Genomic DNA, 19,148 nt, shown 5'->3' with positions numbered 1-19,148 from the left:
GGTATAGTTGTCCGAAGGCGGATGATTTCGGTCATCAACTGGTACATTTAAGCGTTATCTATTTCTCTCTACGCCCAACGAAAAATTTAAATTCATTAACAAAAACTTATTTTACATATTTTAAAAAGGTTTAAAATAAATTGAAATGGGAAAAGGGGAATGAAAGGAAAAATTATAAAGGAAACATTTTCTTGAAAGTTTAGTACCTTTAAATATTAAGAAAAATGCACGAGCTCAAACAGTTAGCTCAAACAACTTAAATTCGGTGGGTTTGTTGGTCTGCAAATGGACACTGATCACTTTACAGAGTAAGCATAAATTAAATGAATCTTGTAGTTTGGTCGTTTTCGATCATCCTGGTCTTCCAAGTTAGTTATCTAACGCACTAAAATGGATGAAAACATGTTGAACTGATCGTCACTGAGCAATTTACTAACTCCTTTTTTGTAAACCAGCGAATCGATAAGGCCAATGCCCAAGTTTATCTGCCCGAGTTTGTCGGATAGAAATTACCAGCAGTCACTTAGACTAGATGTCGTACATATCAGCTGAATTTGAGTTTTTGGAGTCATTTGTAATCAGACATTGAAATTTCTTACAACCTTAATCATCAGGGGGTATCACGGTTTCCTCTACCGCTTCCCAGGCTCAGAACTCCGAATATCCGAATAATCGTTATTTGGTCGAAGTTAAGAGGAGTTGAGGAGGAGGGTGCTAAGCTGCGATGGAATTGTGTAAGTCATGAGAGACGGGTCTCCTTTAAACCTCTAATGGGAGAAGTTTTCGAGTTAAGAGGATCAGTTTAGGGGCAAGTTCTACTAAACACTACAATTGACGGGAGAAGGGAAGACGGGGCCAACTTTTGATAAACACACTTAAACGGCCAACTTTGACGGAATATCGTACAACACCGGAGAAACGGGAAGAAAATTACTGCGCATAATAATTTCCTTTAAAATACGATCCCAATGAAGAATTTCGATAAAAGAGAACATTTTAATTAAATGATTGTTACCTTTGTTACCACCATTGTTACCTTCAATAATATGGAACAAAAATATTTTTGCTAATTATTCAGAAATCGTGAGATGCGGTCTGGTGTGATGTAGGTTTCAGAAAAACATTTTCTTTATCGTGCCAACGTTTCGATCTTTATTGAGATCATCTTCAGGGCCTGGGATTTACAAACATTGTTTAAATTTAACAAATACATGTAGGATGTGGAATAAAGTTAATTTATATAATGCAAAATATATTTTTTATATTCAATCAAAGTTTAATAAAAAATAATGCTCTTTGTACATATATAATAAGACTAGAGTGCAAGATTGAGGTGAACAGCAAATGAAATAAATTGTAATAAACTTTACCTGTATGAAAAATAAAAGCATTTCTACACGAGAAGAACGAAGAACATGGGATTCTATGAACAAATTTCAACTACATGTGGACACGAAGCTAAAAGTTATTGGTGGATCCTTTAAGGAATGAGCAAATTCCGTCTTTTAAGGTATGATTAGCCCCCTTGAGACCGGTGATCTGCCTCAAAATCAAAAGAATTTTGATTTGAAATAAAATATGAACACAATTGCAGAGGGACACCTCTATTTTGTTTCTTTTAAAACAAAAATATATTTCCTTATAAATCAAAAACGTTATATAAAAAAATAAAACAACAAAACATGAACCTTTGCTTACAAACTAACAATATAAGAATAATTAGATACTATGGGAATAATATGGGCCTGAGGGGCAAAATTAAAATAATCAACCTTGATAACCAAAATGGAAAATACCAAACAAAAACCATAAATGAAAATGGGCCACACAACAGAAATAACTTATATTAATAAAAATCAAAGTGGATACAAATCTGATTTGACTGGCTTTCAGCTGGAATTTTTTTCTTTTTGTTTTTCTTCCAATGCCTAGGCTAGACTGAACTATCCGTTCTCGCTTTCCTGCCTCTAGCATGGAGGGGAGTGCCTGGACATAATTTGTTGTTATAATATATTCTGAAAGACATCGCCATCAATGAGAAGAAACTCACATCGGCTACCAGAGAACTTTTTTGTTGAAATGCAGACAAACACAAGGTTCTGAAGATGTTCTCAATAAAGCTCGAAACGTTGGCACGATAAAGAAAATGATTTTCTGAAACGTACACTACACCAGGCCGCATCTCACGATTTCTGAATAATTATCGATTAACGATCACTAAACACCACACATTGTAGGATATGTTTTTTCACAGATTGCACAGAACTATTGAAGAAGTCAAGTTAGGAGTTGACTAAGTTGAGAGATAAAAGTGAAAACAAATCAAAAGAAAATTTCCCTTAATTCTGCCTATAATTATTCATTTTATGTAGATACATACAATATATTTACAGTTTTTTTCCTTGAAAAGTTCTCACCAATTGAACTGCTGATACCTACATTGCCAGGCATCGCGAGCGTAAAGCGCTTAAATGCAAGGGCTTTACAATTCCTTATTTCGTTGGAGGTCTGGAGAAAGTTAACGCGGGAAAGGCTAGAAACACCCAGTACAAAATTGAGGTATATTTGCTCCCCAAGCATAACACAAGATGGAACGACAAACGCGCTGTTAAAAACTTTGAACTTTGCTGAAAGCTGTACCACGACCTGGGCGAACAGATCAGCTCTATTTACCTCAAGCTTAGCAAGTGTTGCTTTCGGTTGTAGATGATGACAAAATCTCACCCCTACGTATTTGTAGTTATTTACATCTATCTTGAGACCCAATATTACAAAACAGATTTCTTGCTTATATATGTGAAAAAAACCTAAAAGGTAGAATTCAGCTAGTGCACAAAACCAAAATTTTGGCCAAAATGAATTACCAGATAAACCATACAACGAAGTGCAAATAGGGAAAGTTTTAAATTCTGGTTACAAGTGATTTTTGTATAAAGTACAGCCGAAAACATTCTCCTTTTTTCCTTCCTTCAAATAAAAAAAATCACTAAGAAAGAAGCTTTGTTCTTATCAGTTTCAGTATCTATTGCCCTCGACTAAGTTCTTGTAAAAAAAAAAAAAAGCTTAAGTTCAATCTAAACATAGTTGGCTACTCTGCCGAATAAACAAATACAGAAAGTCAAAGGAAAAAAGACCAATTAAGCCGTTTTTGTTTCTTGGATTTGTGAAAGAAAGTGTGTTTGACTCATTAATTGAAGGAAAACTCAGAAAATTCTTTCCACTGTTTTTCAGTGTCTGCTTTATTTATCTGTTCCACCCAATTAAATAGTAGAAATAATAATAAATTGTCATATTATCATAGACAATTTGTGTTGGAAAAATTGTTGAAATTGGGTTACTTATCTATTATATTGACAAGATTTTACCATATTTTTTTTCTTAATCAAATATATATTGAAAAATCATTCTTTCTTTAGTTCCAAACAATTCTAATGCTATTTATAATATACTAATTAACACAGTTACTTAATGCTTTCTTCTTTTTTTAAATCAAAATTATGCAATAAAAATTTGGTTACATTTTTTGTTAATAAAAAATTGAATGAATGCAAAACAACTACAAATTTCCATTATTGGTGTGTATTATCCGTAAAGATTAATCGGTTCAACATCAACTGATTAATATCGCAGTGAAGATTACTCATAGTTTAGATTAAGGTAAACATAGTGTGTAATTGGCCAGTTAAATAGGCAAAACTGTGTAACGTGTGATGTTTGCTCATTTCTCTATTTGTCAACCCCACGTATTTCAATTATTGGATTTCAGAGAGATCTCATTTCTCGGGATATTCCTCGACTCGGATCGGTCGAAACAATTCCTATTGGGGGTGAACAGAGGGATGGGTGGGACGATTGGTATACCATTGAAAGCCTGGCTTTTAGATTTTATCTATGATATAAATTCTTTTTGGTTTTAGTCATATAAAAACAAAATATTGACATAAGGGATAAATTTCTTTTTTTCTAATCCACACTTAAATAGTATTTAACAATTAACTCAATTCTTTTATCAACTGTACAAAGGTGAAAATTTGAGAACTATAGCTTTTTCCCGCCAAATTAATCCTTTTTAACTTCAAATTAACCTTTTTTTAGTGCCGGCAACTACACTGGTCATCGCCAGCCCTAGATCCATTAGCTTTACATTTTTTTTCTTATCTTTCTCACGATTTAATCCTACTTTTTTTCTGTTTCATCTGCTAAGTTATGATATTTTATGGTACAACGGTAACCAACTCTCTGTTTTCTTTATCCTGTCCCCTCTGTACCTCAGGCCCTTGTCAATTGTGGATAAATTAGGACAAATAAGAAACACAAATACACAGAAATAAGATAAAAACATGAAAGTCTGGTTAACATTCACGCAATAAGCTACCATTCACGCTAATAAATTACATTCCCACTTCACCAGAGTACTCGATATTCCTCGGGGTAATTGGGAAGAAGCTACCATTCGCGCTAATAAATTACATTCACGCTATACCAGAGTACTCGACATTCTTCGGGGTAATTGGGAAGAAGCTACCATTCGCGCTAATAAATTACATTCACGCTATACCAGAGTACTCGACATTCTTCGGGGTAATTGGGAATAAGCTACCATTCACGCTAATAAATTACATTCACACTACCCCAGTGTACTCGATATTCCTCGATTCACGCAAATAAATACATTCGTTCCTTTTTCTAATTTAAAATTAACTCTTTCTTTAAAGCAGTAAAAAACTTAAGCGATGACAAATATAAGTATGTAAAGTAAAATTCTTATATAATGAGAATTTTTTAAATATAAAATAAAAACCATATGAAATTAAATAAAATATTCTTTTTTTAATTTGAATTTTTATAAAATATAAAATGGGTTCTTATATAAAATAACAGATGAAAACTAACTACAATTAAAATTAAAGTTTAAAATTAATCAAATGTAACATTTTTATATATTATTCTAAAAACATTCCATTTTCTTTCAGCAGTGTTTTTTTTTAGATTTGAAATAATCACCATGGCCTTTGTAAATTAAAGTTTAAAATTAAGTACAAATGATTCTTTGATTAATTCAACATTTTGTAAATATTGAATTATTTTTCATAAGATATTTTATATAAGAGATCAATATTTATAATTTAAAAATCTCGGTTAATAAATAGAAGAATCTTTTCTTTTTAGATTTTATTGTACATAACTTTTAATTTTCATATGAATTAATGAAAATATTGCTTTTTTCAGTTTTTTTCAGGTTTTCAGAAGGTTTTGTACCTTGAAAATTGCCCATAAAAGTTAGTCCGGTTGCAATGTTTTGAAAATTTAACGTTGTTTTCTTGGTTAAATTACCCACCAATCACTTGTTTCTTATAAAATCACGGTCATTAACCGTGTATATTTAAAAAAAAGGTTATTTTGAAATTAAAAAAGATTAATTTGAGATTAAAAAAGGTTAATTTAAAATTTTTAAAAATTAATTTACATTGAAAATGGTTAATGGTAAAAACTGTGATATTTAGTTTTTTAAAACAAACTATCATACTAGGGATTTGAGAAACCTTGTAATAAAACATGTCTAACATTTTTTTTGCCTTACTTAGCATTAAACTCAGGACGAAGTTGATGGTCACATGAACTTGCAGACCTTCCTGCTGAATAATCATGAAGATCTCTTCGTCTTTTTTTCATTTATCACGAAAATTGCGAACTCTAATTTTATTAATTACCGAAACATTCTGTTATACATTAAAACCGGAGATCACACGACATCTACAAAACTTTCTCACAGACAACGTTTGTTGGGTTCAAAAAGAACCAAGAATAAGCAGATTGTAGGTGATCCCGAGTGGGACTTCTTCATTTGACCTATTCTATTTTTATAGTTTATGTTGCAATTTTATTCGGATCTAAAAACTCTAGTGTTTTGACAGTTGGCGAGGTTGGTGCAGGATTGGTGTCAATAGTAGCCCTGAACGTTATTTCATTTCCCAGAACCAAAATCTGTGAAGTGTTCAAATAATCAGCATATGAGTTCTTTTGTCCAATGGTTGTTTAAAAAATCAATATTTGTTTTGATTCCAGCCGTACAACACGAAAGAGGTCCCAGGAAGCCAAAACAATCTAAGGATGGGGAAAGTCCTGTAAGACAAGTGTCAGGAAACAACGGAGTCTGCCTGGAATCCTCCCAGCATTCTCCGTTGAAGCTGACATCCCCTGCGTACCAGCAGGCCCCGATGCAGCAAGCCGACAGCCCGGAAAGAAGGCCGCAACCTCTGTTCGTGTCCCACCAGCCTCCGGGACTCCTCCAGCTCCTCATGTCCGCCGAGAAGTGCCAGGTAACCCCTTGTCAAACAACGTGATGAATGGTAAAAATTGCATCGGGAAAAACAGATGTGTCCAACGACGCGATGAGCAGGGGGGAATCGAATTGAGATGAAGAGGGAGTCAGACAATGAATACGTGAGAACGAGTCAGGTGGTTTACTGGTTCAGCAGCTGGGGACCACGTGGTCACGTCATCATCATCCCTGACTCAACATATCTGACGTCACCCAATTCAATTTTAATCACCAAGCTTACTTAACTTTCTGTTTTAATCTGACACGGATCCTCACTTTCTTAGCGTTATCTTGTCAGTATTTCCCTTTATAATCTTATTTTAAACTATTATCTCGAGTTTACATGATTGAAACTCGGGATTGCGTTCAACAGCTTATGTGCACATTTATGCAGTCCTAAAAAGTTATCATGTCATCAGAAAATCTTTTAAACCTCATCATCCCCACAAAAAAAAGCGCGGTACAAGTTTTTCAATAATAAATATTAACGACATTAGCTTTATCAATTTACAAAAAAAGACTTAAGTTTTTATGTGAATTGAATTAATAATTTTTTAATACATCTTTAATCTCGTATTATGCATTCGCCAGGAAATTGTTTGGAATGGAAAATTGGACGTGATCAACGGTGGGAACTCAGGTCCTGGAAGCCCCTCTGCAACGGCCATCCCTCTCTCGCTAAGTCCAAGTTGGGAAGTCTTACAGGTAAATGGATTTTTGTAAAATTTAGTCAATAGTTAGCTCAGGTTGGCGGCTGAACCGAAGATTCTAGTCATAATGTCCATATTGGTTTTAGTATGGAGTTGACAAGTAGTCTTGTTTTGGCAGTAATAAGTTGAACAGTTTCTTTAGTCATTTGAGGAATTTGTATCGTATTCTTCTTGTCGTTTAAGGCCGAGTGTGCGGATTCAACGACAGTAGTTTGTCTATGAACATTCTTTTTCCGCCGAAGGACGTTTCAATCTTTCACTCTTGCACCAAGAATCAAACTTTGTGAGATGCTGCAGGTTTCGACATGGAAGAACGAGATGTTACCGTGAGATAAGAACGGAATGTCGGCTAAGGAACAAAGTTATGATAATAGACGGAGAAGGAATAGCCTGAAGGCTCGGAAAAACCGGTCAGTATGGTAAGTGTGAAGTATGAAATGGTCGAGGGAAGGATCTTCATCATGAAATGCAAGCCCGGGTGCCAAACTCGATCAAAAATCTCACGTCAACAAAGGACCGAGAGCAGTACCGACCAAATTAAAAGGAGGAAAAGATGTCTTCGACACGATGTCACGTGCCAATTGCGCAGGCATTAGCCAGGAATTATGTATTATGACTTGAAAACTTAGAATGGAATTCTTTTTAATAGGAAATTTTTAGAAAGATTTTTCCAAAAACGGGTAGTAGACGACTTACGGGTAACAGACTTCGGTCCGTGGGTTAATTATGGTATTGGGTTTGGGAAACCTGCAAGCAAGACGTTGTATAATAAAATACCAGACGAATTTAAGAGCAATATATATAGAGGTCCTTCAAAAGTATTCCTTTTATTGTTTACTTGTTACTCTTTCCTCACGTTTTCCTTATCGTATTACGTCATATTTTTAACATAATTACAAGGAACGTGTGTGGTGAGTAGTGACCGTTAGTCGATAATTATTCAGAAATCGGGAGATGCGGTCTGGTGTGAAGTAGGTTTCAGAAAAAAATTTTCTTTATCGTGCCAACGTTTCGATCTTTATTGAGATCATCTTCAGGGCCTTGGATTTACAAACATTGTTTAAACTTAACAAATGCATGCAGGATGTACTTTTTTCCACATCCTACATGTATTTAAATTCAATACTGTAAGAAATTAATTATAAATTAGTGATTAAAGATAAAAGATAAAAATTATAATAATACCTTAATATTATTAAATTATTATAAAAATAATAACAATTAAAATAATTAATTTAATTAAGGACATCAAATACAAGAATCTTACCAAATAAATACAATTAGGCACAAATCCATATTCAATTTAACTAAGTTAACTTTAATTAATTCCCCAAGTCTTATTTTACGTTCATTTTTTACTAAAATTGAAGCAGGTAGCCCTAAAATAGGAATTCTTCTGGGAGTATCTATAGCACCAACTTTTATTCTAATTTCAATTAACTATTCTTTGTATGTAAGGTCTTGGTTGAAATGAAAAAGTGACTGTCACGAGCGGGATTCGAACCCACGACCTTCGGCTCAGTACGCCGCTCTAACCGCTTGACCTATCGTGACTTCGATCCATTCGGACACCAACTCCCCATCTCAACCTACAACCTTTCGAAGTCACCATAGCTCAAGTGGTTAGAGAACGGCGTATTGAGCCGAAAGTCGTGGGTTCGAGTCCCACCCATGACATTTACGCAGAAAACAAACACTTTGAGTGACTAGAAATACTTTGATTGGATATAAAAAATATATTTTTTTGCATTGTATAAATTCACTTTTTTCCACATCCTACATTTATTATTGTATTTGTTAAATTTAAACAATGTTTGTAAATCCCAGGCCCTGAAGATGATCTCAATAAAGATCGAAACGTTGGCACGATAAAGAAAATGCTTTTCTGAAATCTACATCACACCAGACCGCATCTCACGATTTCTGAATAATTACAAGGAACGTTAACTAATTTAATTTTTATGGCAAAAAATTACATTATTTTTATATAATTGAACCAAAAATCGTTAACAAAAAAGCTGAGATTGGTCGAAAGCGTAACACCTCAATCAAGATTTTTCTCAAATAGACCGGCTTAAATTTAAAAAAATATTAGTTTCAAGTAAATTCATCAACATACACAGTTCAGAATATTATAAAACATGTACTGCAGTATATATAAACGATTTACGTTTTAGTGGTCAATTGACCAAGTTACTTTTTTCAATTAATTATTCTTTCTATGTAAGGTCTTGGTTGAGATAAAAAAAAATAGTGCAACGCACGAACTTCGGCTAAATACGCGGGAATATATATTCAAATGGGCCGAAATCTGGCCGGGAAAATTTCGTTACTTATTGACCACACAAAGCGGATAATTATAAAACAAATCAATCCCATGTTAAGCGCCCTCAAAATTGCCATAAAAACGTGAATGACATCATAAAATAGTCGTCAGTGCCGAAACCGTGTGATGATAGCGAGAGAGCGCGATTACCATCGAAGGGTAGTGAGAAAAATACATTTTTAAAATAAATTAAACGCCTTGACTTTTCCAAAAGCGGCATAGATAGCCGCATAACGGCTTCTGAAACGAAGTCCTTTTCTGAAAGTAAATTTAATATTTTTAACACAGGTGGATCAACTACGATTAAAATTATTTAATTCTAAACACAACATATAATTGGGTTATGACAACAAATGAAGGTTCGACAATATATTAAAAATAGTGATCTTCTGTTATTATTGTGAAATTGTCCGGGTTACAAAGGTTTACTTTTCGAAAAATTATATAAAAATAATGTTTTCGTTCTTTTATCATAACATTGCTCTTTTCCGTTCTTTGTAACTATACTGAACAAATTGAGACAAAATAGCATTAAGTTATGAAAATACACGAGAATACTGTAGAAACAAGATTTACAAATATTTTTGGGAGACGCTGTTTGTGAAAAGGCATTTTTTAAGATTAAGTAGATACTTAAAATCCCGAACTAGGTTTTTATTAACTGATAAATGAATACTATTTACAAAAAACTTTAATGATTGCAATTACTAACTTAGAAATATGACAAAATATTGTCGCAAAAGAAATTATTTCATTTTTAACCTTTTTACATATTTGTCACTATTGTGTGGTGATTAGTGACCGTCAGTCGATAATTATTCAGAAATCGTGAGATGCGGTCTGGTGTGATGTAGGTTTCACAAAAACATTTTCTTTATCGAGCCAACGTTTCGAACTTTATTGAGATCATCTTCAGGGCCTGGGATTTACAAACATTGTTCAAATTTTAAATATATTTTTTGCATTGTATAAATTCACTTTTTCCACATCCTACATGTATTTGTTAAATTTAAACAATGTTTGTAAATCCCAGGCCCTGAAGATGATCTCAATAAAGATCGAAACGTTGGCATGATAAAGAAAATGTTTTTCTGAAACCTACATCACACCAGACCGCATCTCACGATTTTTGAATAATTTATAATCCAAAAATATATAAATGTATCGCAGTACATTTTCCCAAAAAATCGACGCGACGTTGAATACACCGAGGTAGAACAGCGGCCATAGCTGAGAAAGAAGCGCGCATGACACTTGACTTTTCGGCTTCCGGTTGTGTCATTGGCTTGAACCGGGTCGGCCCACTTTTACCCTCCTTCCAACCCCTTCTTCGCAAACTTCAACCAACTTAAGAAACATGGGGAAAAAGTAATTTTCACGGACTTCTCTTATGTGTTGTCCATACAGACGGTCTTGGTATGCTACGTCTATATGGTTAAGTATTTCGGGCGCGTTTTGCCTTTACGCCATCTACGGTCGGTCTATAATTTCTATAAAATAATATAAAAATAAAGTTTAATGGTTTATTCGCTTTATAATGTTGGCGTAGCTACGGTTCATGTATCTTCTGTAAGCCGAGGAACACCCTTTAATTAAGTGGGACAAGAAGAACAACTTTTCTCTGCGTGCCGGACACATATGTGGTCTTTGGCACAAAATTAACTGTCCGCGTGTCAACTTCGCATGGCCTATCCTTAATCGGGTTAGGTTGATTCTTCTACGATTCAGCTTCTCCAAGGGCCATCTCTCGACAATGCGCTTGATACGCGAGAGCTTTGTGGATCCGGCCTGTAAGCAGATACCACAAATTTTTCATTTCGTGTTATTTGCCTTCAAGACTGCTCTCTCAGCGAGTGATCGGTTTTTTCCATGAGCACGTAAAAAAACATATTTCTGCCCAAAAATCGCGAATAACTTGAAAACGGCGAGAAATCAGGCAAAGTGAAAGGTGGCCAATTGAAAACTTATTAAAATTTCATATGGAATGGACGATTTTTGTCTCCACAGCTCGATTTGAAGTTTTCGAAAAAGTGCAAAAGTTAACATGTTATCGAATTTTTGAATTTACTGATGAATGATTGATGCTAGGGAAACGATTTAAAAAAGCCGTCTTGTTCAGCGTAAAATTTTCAAAAAAAAAAAATGAGACCTAGAGCAAGTCTATGTCGCAAGTCTCAAAAGGCTGAGAAAATCTGTATTTTCATTTTTTTTTTTTAATTTAATACAAATAAATATCAATACAATAAACTAAATGGTCTTTAGAGTAATAATAATGATATTTTATTTAACAATTAATTAAGGTTTTTAGTTAAAATAAAAAAATCAGTGTCACGAGCGGGATTCGAACCCACGATCTTCGGCTAAATACGCCGCTGCTCTACCGCTTGAGCTATCGTGACGTCGACGTTTTGCCATTTTTCCTTTTTTAATTAATTGAAAGATATTAATTGGTCAAGCGGACCAAGAAAATAGTGATTTTTATTTAACTCTAAATTTGTTGAATTCGGGAGGAGCGGTCAGGAATGAAGTATTTTAGATAAACACTTTTTTCATTTTTTTACCGATGTTTCGACCTTTATTCGGTCATCTTCAGAACCTGGGTAAATTACAAAACATATGTTGATTGAAAAAAATGCACAACACAAATGAATAATATAAATTTTGAACCAAGTCGTACTCGCATAAAGTGTGGTGCAAAAACAGCAGGATATAAATTCACGTTTCACAATTTCACAGGAAAAAAATATGACACAACAATAGCACTACACTTTATATGTGTATGAAATACTAAAACGATTTTAGGTTTAAATGTTAATATACTGAACAAATTCATTAATAAAAATTACAAACAAATACAAGTTCAAAAAGATTTTTTACAAAAAGGGCCCGAAAAACATTTTTAGAATTCCTTTTTTTTAAATATCCATTTTAGTAGTGTAATTTCTTATTTAATTACTTTTTTCAAAGGTGAAGAAATTAATGGAGGAAAAAAACCGTTGCCGACAGATTGGTAAGGTCGAAAATTAAAAAAAAAACTTAAGGAAATTTTGAATGAATTTATTAAACGTTTTTTTAATTTTGGTTAGAAACCGAAATAATGCAAGTGTTTACTTATTTACCAACACGACTGCAACTTTGATTAAAGGATTATTGTATTGTAGCAAATTTCAGAAACCGTACTCCATTTAATATCAATTTTAGTAGTGTAATTTATTTTTTAATTACTTTTTTCAATGGTGAAGAAATTAATGGAGGAAAGGAAAAAAACCGTAGCCGACAGATTAGTAAGGTCGAAAATTTAAAAAAACTTAAGGAAATGTTGAATGAATTTATTAAACTTTTTTTTAATTTGGGTTCGAAACCGAAATAGAAAATAGTTCGTTTTTTTTTGCCGCTGGATTCGAACCCGGGACCTTTATCTTACAGTGATGAGCGCCGTGTCAATGCCTAAACCGTTGCGGCCACCGACGCCCCTAATTCCTTAATTGCTGATTATGTTCAGGTTTGTTGTGAAGAATGAGTATTTTTTATTATAATTATTTTTTTTTAGTATTTATTTTCAGACAAATTATGTTATTAGGTCAAATTTCAGCCGATACAAGAAGAAAAATGTTATATTATTTTCTAATTATTTTAATATTTTCTATAAATTCAATAATCAACAAAAATAATTAGCAACTCTTTTTACAAAAAAAAAAGCATTAGGATCGTGAACAATAAACTATCAGAAATAAAAACTCTAAAAAAACGAAAAATTATTCAAAAATAAATTAAAAGAAATACTAATTTCCAAATATGTATAATCATCTCCTGTCCTTGTCAATCTATATAAGTTTTATATTAAATCTACATATAAATTTTACATTATATTTACAAAAATCTTAGTTTATTATTTTGGTTTTGGTACTCCTTGATATATACGTTCACTAATTCACATATTAAATGGTTATTATTTGATTATATATTTTTCACTTTTTTTTCATTTTCTTTTATGTATTTACTTTAAGTTTTTATGCTTATTCGCTTTTTCTTTTTTTTAAATGTAATTTATTGTAAGTTGAAATCTTGCATTGTTTGTAACACAATTAAGTTAGGGACACAATTAAAAAGAATTGACCTTCGGGAAAAGGTCGTGGGTTCGAATCCTGCTCGTGACACTAACTTTTTCATTTTCAACCAAAACCTTACTTAAAAAGATTAATTAATTCTAAAAATATGTACATTCCATAATAATTTTGTTTGTTTATTTATTTTAATCGTGTATTTATTTATTTTTGTAAAACCAAACTTATTGATTGTAAGAAAGATCATTATGACCTAAATCTGTGAGTATTATAAATAAAGTGTTTCAATTCAATTCGATCACAAGTAATATTTGGGTTTTCACCCCTTTTGCAACCCTTTCACTACCTTTCCTTCAGAATCATTCCATTCTATTAATATATTTATTAGTTTATACATTTGTTTTAAACAAAACTGCCTTCTTGCAAGGTAAAACATTTTTCAATATATGTTTTACAGTACATATTTTTATTTTTAACAACAGACGAAAACATTTCAGTATTTTTATATGGTTATCTTATAGAAATACTTTTCTAAACAGGGTTCAATTTGTTCTCAGGAAACAACAGCCAGATTACTTTTCATGGCAGTTAGATGGGTGCGATGTTTGGCACCTTTTCAGACACTTTCAAAACGAGATCAAGTAAGTTTTTATATACAAACATTTATTGAGTTTAATAAAAACAAAAGTCATACATTATAACATTATCATAAAATTTGTTCAATGTGTTTTTTCATATTCTAAATAAAAAGTTTGGTTTGTTAATTTTTCCAGACACTTTATCTTCATATTTCTTAGTTAATTATCCGTTAATTATTTTTAGAAATGCATGATGCTTGATTTTTTAATGGGATTCTAATTGTTATTTCATAAATCTTTTATTTACTTAGCCCAACTTTTATTGATAATCTCAGTTGTAAAGTGTTTTTCTCCTACAGTTTCTGCTTGCAGTCAATCTTACATCGATGTGCATTTATTTGCAGCTTCTATTGCTTCAAGAATCTTGGAAGGAGCTTTTCCTTCTGCATTTGGCCCAGTGGTCTATCCCATGGGACTTGAGCCCAGTTCTCGGAGGTCCCAAAGCAAGGGAAAGGCTTCCGTTGGACGATACGTTGGTTCCGAATGAACTGAACGCCATCCAGGAGATCCTGGCTAGGTTCAGGCAGCTGTCTCCGGATGGCAGTGAATGCGGTTGCATGAAAGCTGTAATCCTTTTTACACCGGGTAACAAACAATCTGACTCTTGGCCCAATTGAAACTAAAAGAATTGTTTTATTTTTCCAGAAACGCCTGGACTCGTCGACGTCCAACCAGTCGAGATGTTGCAAGATCAAGCTCAGTGTATTCTCAACGACTACGTTAGAGGAAGATATGCAAGACAGCCGACCAGATTCGGTAGGCTTCTTCTGATGATACCGGGTCTCAAAGTCATCAGGCAATCCACGATAGAAAGACTGTTCTTCAGAGAAACCATAGGCGACATTCCTATCCATCGTCTGTTAGGTGATATGTATGTGATGGAGAAATCCTACTCATAAAATTCAACTGGAACAAAATCCACAAAAAAAATTATTATATAACAAACCAAAATTTCTAGTGTCTTTTTTTCTTTATGTAAGAAAAAGTAAAACTCTTTTGTAAACATAACATCCCATAATAATGTTTGAACATTTCCTTATTTAAACAATGATTAATGAAAAACATCTTTACCAAATTGTATACACTGTTATTACCTTCAAGTTGAAAAGTTTTGTCAATACTCCTTTCAAAAAACCAACTCATTTTTTCCAAATTTTCCCATAATTTAATCATCCTGACCCATTAATTCTTGAATAATATTATTCAAAACTTCCAGGGATGTTTACATTAAAGCAGGTCCTGAAGATTCAGAGACGATCAAACTGCAGATGAATGTTAAACGACTTGCAGAGAAATTAACACTGGATTAAATATGATTTAATATGTCACAATTGTTTAACAAATGAACTCTACTTGCTATTTAATAAAATTCTATACAAGCATAGAATTAATTAAATGATTGATACTTTCATACTCTCGCCTTTTCTATATAATAATAAAACTAGATCCAACATTAGCACACGACATGTGTCTGAAACAGAAAGGAATGTTGAAGATAAGAATTAAGGACTGTTTTGAACTGTATACAAAAAAAAGCATAGTGGGTAGCATTTATTATAAAAAGATTCATTTAAAATAATTTACTTTTAAATCCATTTTATGTATATACTTCACCAATATAGAAATATTTATGAAAAAGTAGTCAAGAATATGTAATAAAACAACGCTAAATTTTTTTATTTTAATTTTTAAAACCACCCTTTAAGCCAACAAATATCGAACCAAAATTTCAACATAGAAAATTGTTTAGAAAAGACACTTTTAAATTGTATTTCTTTATCTATTCAATTTTGTCTATTAGGTACTAGTTTTGTGATGTTTAGATAGTTTTTAATATATAATGTTTTATATTATAAAAAGTCTTTAGTTAGTTAAACTTAGAAAAAACTATCTATGTTTTTGTGGGATGATGTAAAAAAAAACTTTACCAAATTATTCATGTATCAATTCTAGCAAGAGCGTAAGTACATTTACCATATTAAATTTACATTCTGACAACTGTTCGATGTTTCCGAAACACTTTGAAATAGAAATATTGTAAATGTGCAGGGTGTAATCTATTAAAATATGTACATTATAGAAATGTCCTTTTTCTGTGTTTAGATTTTTGAATATGAAACTTTTTTTAATGTCGGTGCTACTTAGAAGCAAGATGATTTACTTTTAATTAAGATATATACAAGTCTATGCTGTTTATATATTTAAAAATTAATTTTGTAAATAAACGTCTTGCGATTTGATTAGAATCTAAAAATTATGCACAATACAATCTACAAAATATAATTAAACTAGAGGAAAATGTAGGCTAGTTTAAATCAGTACAGTATACAATTTAACAGGAACAAATTGATTTTATTATAATGAATAGTTGATTATTTGTCTGGAGGGATTTTTTTTCTGCTTAAAATATAAGCCTTCTGCATATAGATACACATTCTATTACTGTAACAAAACTAATAAATGTACTTAAAAAATATTTAATCCCAAGTAGGAAATGGTAGTTTAAACAAGGCTTTGAATGTCATTTAAATTATTAATTATTCTTAAAACAAGTTACAGTATGTACGTATTTTATACACATATAAATTTAAGATATAGTCTGTGATATTTATAAGGTGAATTCCATGTGCCAAATATGTAAATAAAATTTTGCGTTTTATATAATTGTAATTTCTTTGTGCTTTTGCAAATTTAAACATATTTAAACAATGTTCTGAAAATTTGCTGTTTGCACAAATCAAAAATTCTACATATCTTCCCAATGTATTCTAATGTAAAATATGATAATGACTATTAGTCTATAAAAATATAAATGTAATATTGTAGTTTTGGTTTATTTGTTTACTTCCCTTTTTATTAGAACTTATAGATAACTTAACTGACAGCTAATTATTAATTATTTACATCATATGTATATAATAATTTTTCCTGCTGGCTAACAGCTTTAACTACAACTTTAAGTTCATTCCTTAAGTTTGGTTTCGTATCACAGTTTTAATTTTGTTTTCAAAAAATTAATATTCGGACATATCTTATTTCCTTCTCTCATTATTCTATTTATTGGTGAATAAAATATGTTATTTGTTTTAAGCAGAAAACATTTTCAAAATATTGTAGTTATGTATCGAGAGATTTCTTGTTGGCTTGGTTCAATATGTAGTAATTTTTTTCACAATTTAGAAAGTTGCCAAAATAAACTTTCAGAATGGTTTACCAATACACCAGAATCATGTATTTGTACAATGATTATCTCTAGTGTTTACAAATATGTACTAAAGAATGTACACCGCTCCGTTTTAACAAATCTTTTTACTTTTACTAGTTTCCCATTAACACAACTGTAATCAGGTAGATGTCATCTACACAGATTTTGCATTTGATCGACCAGTTATTGTTAAAACTTGAATCTGTTGGTATTTCAGGACAATTTTCATCCTGGATTTCTAATTATCTAATTGTTGGGGGGGGGCCTTTCTTCACTCTCATTTAATATTTTCATCAATGACCTTCTTCTATTCTAAGTTACTCAACTCCTCTTCTCTTTGCTGATGACTTTAAAAAAATTTCCATATTACTTCTAAAGATGCCCTCTTAGCACTTCAAGCTGACCTGGACGCTTTTTATCACTGATCTTTAAAGAATCAAATGCATCTTATCTTGATAAATGGTATTCTATGTGCTTGTACTGAACTTAAAACTAAGTATAACTTCACTAGTTTCGTGGTCTGCTTGACCAATTAATATCTTACAATTAATTAAGGTTTTTAGTTGAGATGAAAAAAGTTAATGGCACGAGCAGGATTCGAACCCACGATCTTCGGCTAGATACGCCGCAGCTCTACCACTTGAGCTATCGTGACCTCGATCCACTCAGACACCAATCTTCACTAAAGCTCTCCATAGCCATTACATTGAGATTCATTCGCCGAGAATCAAATAGATCACACGACATTTGAAAAATGGCAAAAAGGAGGGAAAATTGAAAAGGTGGTGTTGAGATGGGAAGTTGGTGTCCGAGTGGATCGAGGTCACGATAGCTCAAGTGGTAGAGCTGCGGCGTATCTAGCCGAAGATCGTGGGTTCGAATCCTGCTCGTGCCATTAACTTTTTTCATCTCAACTAAAAATCTTAATTAATTGTAAGATATTAATTGGTCAAGCAGACCACGAAACTAGTGAAGTTATATTTAGTTTTAAGTTCAGTATTTATATTTTCAGTATCCCACTCATGACACTGACTTTTTATCTCAACTAAAAACCTTAATTAATTGTAACTAATTATAACTTCACTTACTTTATTCATAATAATGTTCTTCCTTTTCAAATTACTTCTAAAGACCTTGGTGTTATTTTTGACCACAAATTAAATTTTATTGCCCACATTGATCATATTAAATCCTCAGTTTAAATATGCTGGGTTTCTTATCTTGTTACTCTTCTGATCTGAACCCAAATACCTTGATCATTCTGTACCTATGGCTTGTAAAATCAGTGTTTGAATACTGTTCTGTTTGGAATCCCTATTACAAAATCTACTTACAAAACTTCAATCTGTACAATTTAAATTTATCAGAATTCTTGCCTATAAAATAAGAGTAACTATTACTGTCTATAGACAATTTGACATAGACAAGTACTTCAGTTTATTACCCCTAGCAATTCACTTACTCTTTTCAAAATAATTAACTACTACATTGGCCATTCCTTTTTACTTAGTCAAATTAACTTTTTCATATTTCCTACCATTCTACTAACTATAGTAAAAATACTCCTATTGACAGAGCTAATAACTTCCCACATCTTACTATTTTAAATTCTTCTTTTTACACATTTTAAAGTCAATTGTGCAGGCATGTTAAATCTTGAATTATTATGTATTTTAAGTTAAATCATCTTTCATTAGTTTTATAGCAATAAAATGTTTTTCATATAAATTATTTAAGTTGCACTTCTGTACGTACATGTATAAGTATGTATTTCCATATTTAACTTTATATTATTTCTAATTAACATTTTTTACTGAATATAATTCAACTAAATATGCACAAAATACTCGTATTTTTACTTACTTAACCAACATAATTATGTA

The 19,148-nt window shown here is 32.0% G+C and overlaps 1 protein-coding gene across 1 annotated transcript in view; it reads left to right on the top strand.

Annotated features, from left to right (window-relative positions):
* The window catches only part of LOC106665447 (nuclear receptor subfamily 2 group E member 1-like), a 38,808-nt gene extending 23,246 nt beyond the window's left edge, over window positions 1–15,562 (top strand). Inside the window, exons 4-8 of the mRNA XM_024230371.1 lie at window positions 6,067–6,320; window positions 6,914–7,027; window positions 13,980–14,063; window positions 14,405–14,645; window positions 14,706–15,562. Of these exons, the coding sequence (XP_024086139.1) occupies window positions 6,067–6,320; window positions 6,914–7,027; window positions 13,980–14,063; window positions 14,405–14,645; window positions 14,706–14,959 (947 nt within the window). The 3' untranslated portion in view covers window positions 14,960–15,562. The remainder of the gene's footprint in view (window positions 1–6,066; window positions 6,321–6,913; window positions 7,028–13,979; window positions 14,064–14,404; window positions 14,646–14,705) is intronic.
* Window positions 15,563–19,148: the final 3,586 nt, after the last annotated feature.

Source organism: Cimex lectularius, unplaced genomic scaffold (genome assembly GCF_000648675.2).
Source record: "Cimex lectularius strain Harlan isolate CLEC.00 unplaced genomic scaffold, Clec_2.1 scaffold102, whole genome shotgun sequence".
Classification (NCBI taxonomy): domain Eukaryota; kingdom Metazoa; phylum Arthropoda; class Insecta; order Hemiptera; family Cimicidae; genus Cimex; species Cimex lectularius.
This window is presented reverse-complemented; position numbering and strand designations above follow the sequence as displayed.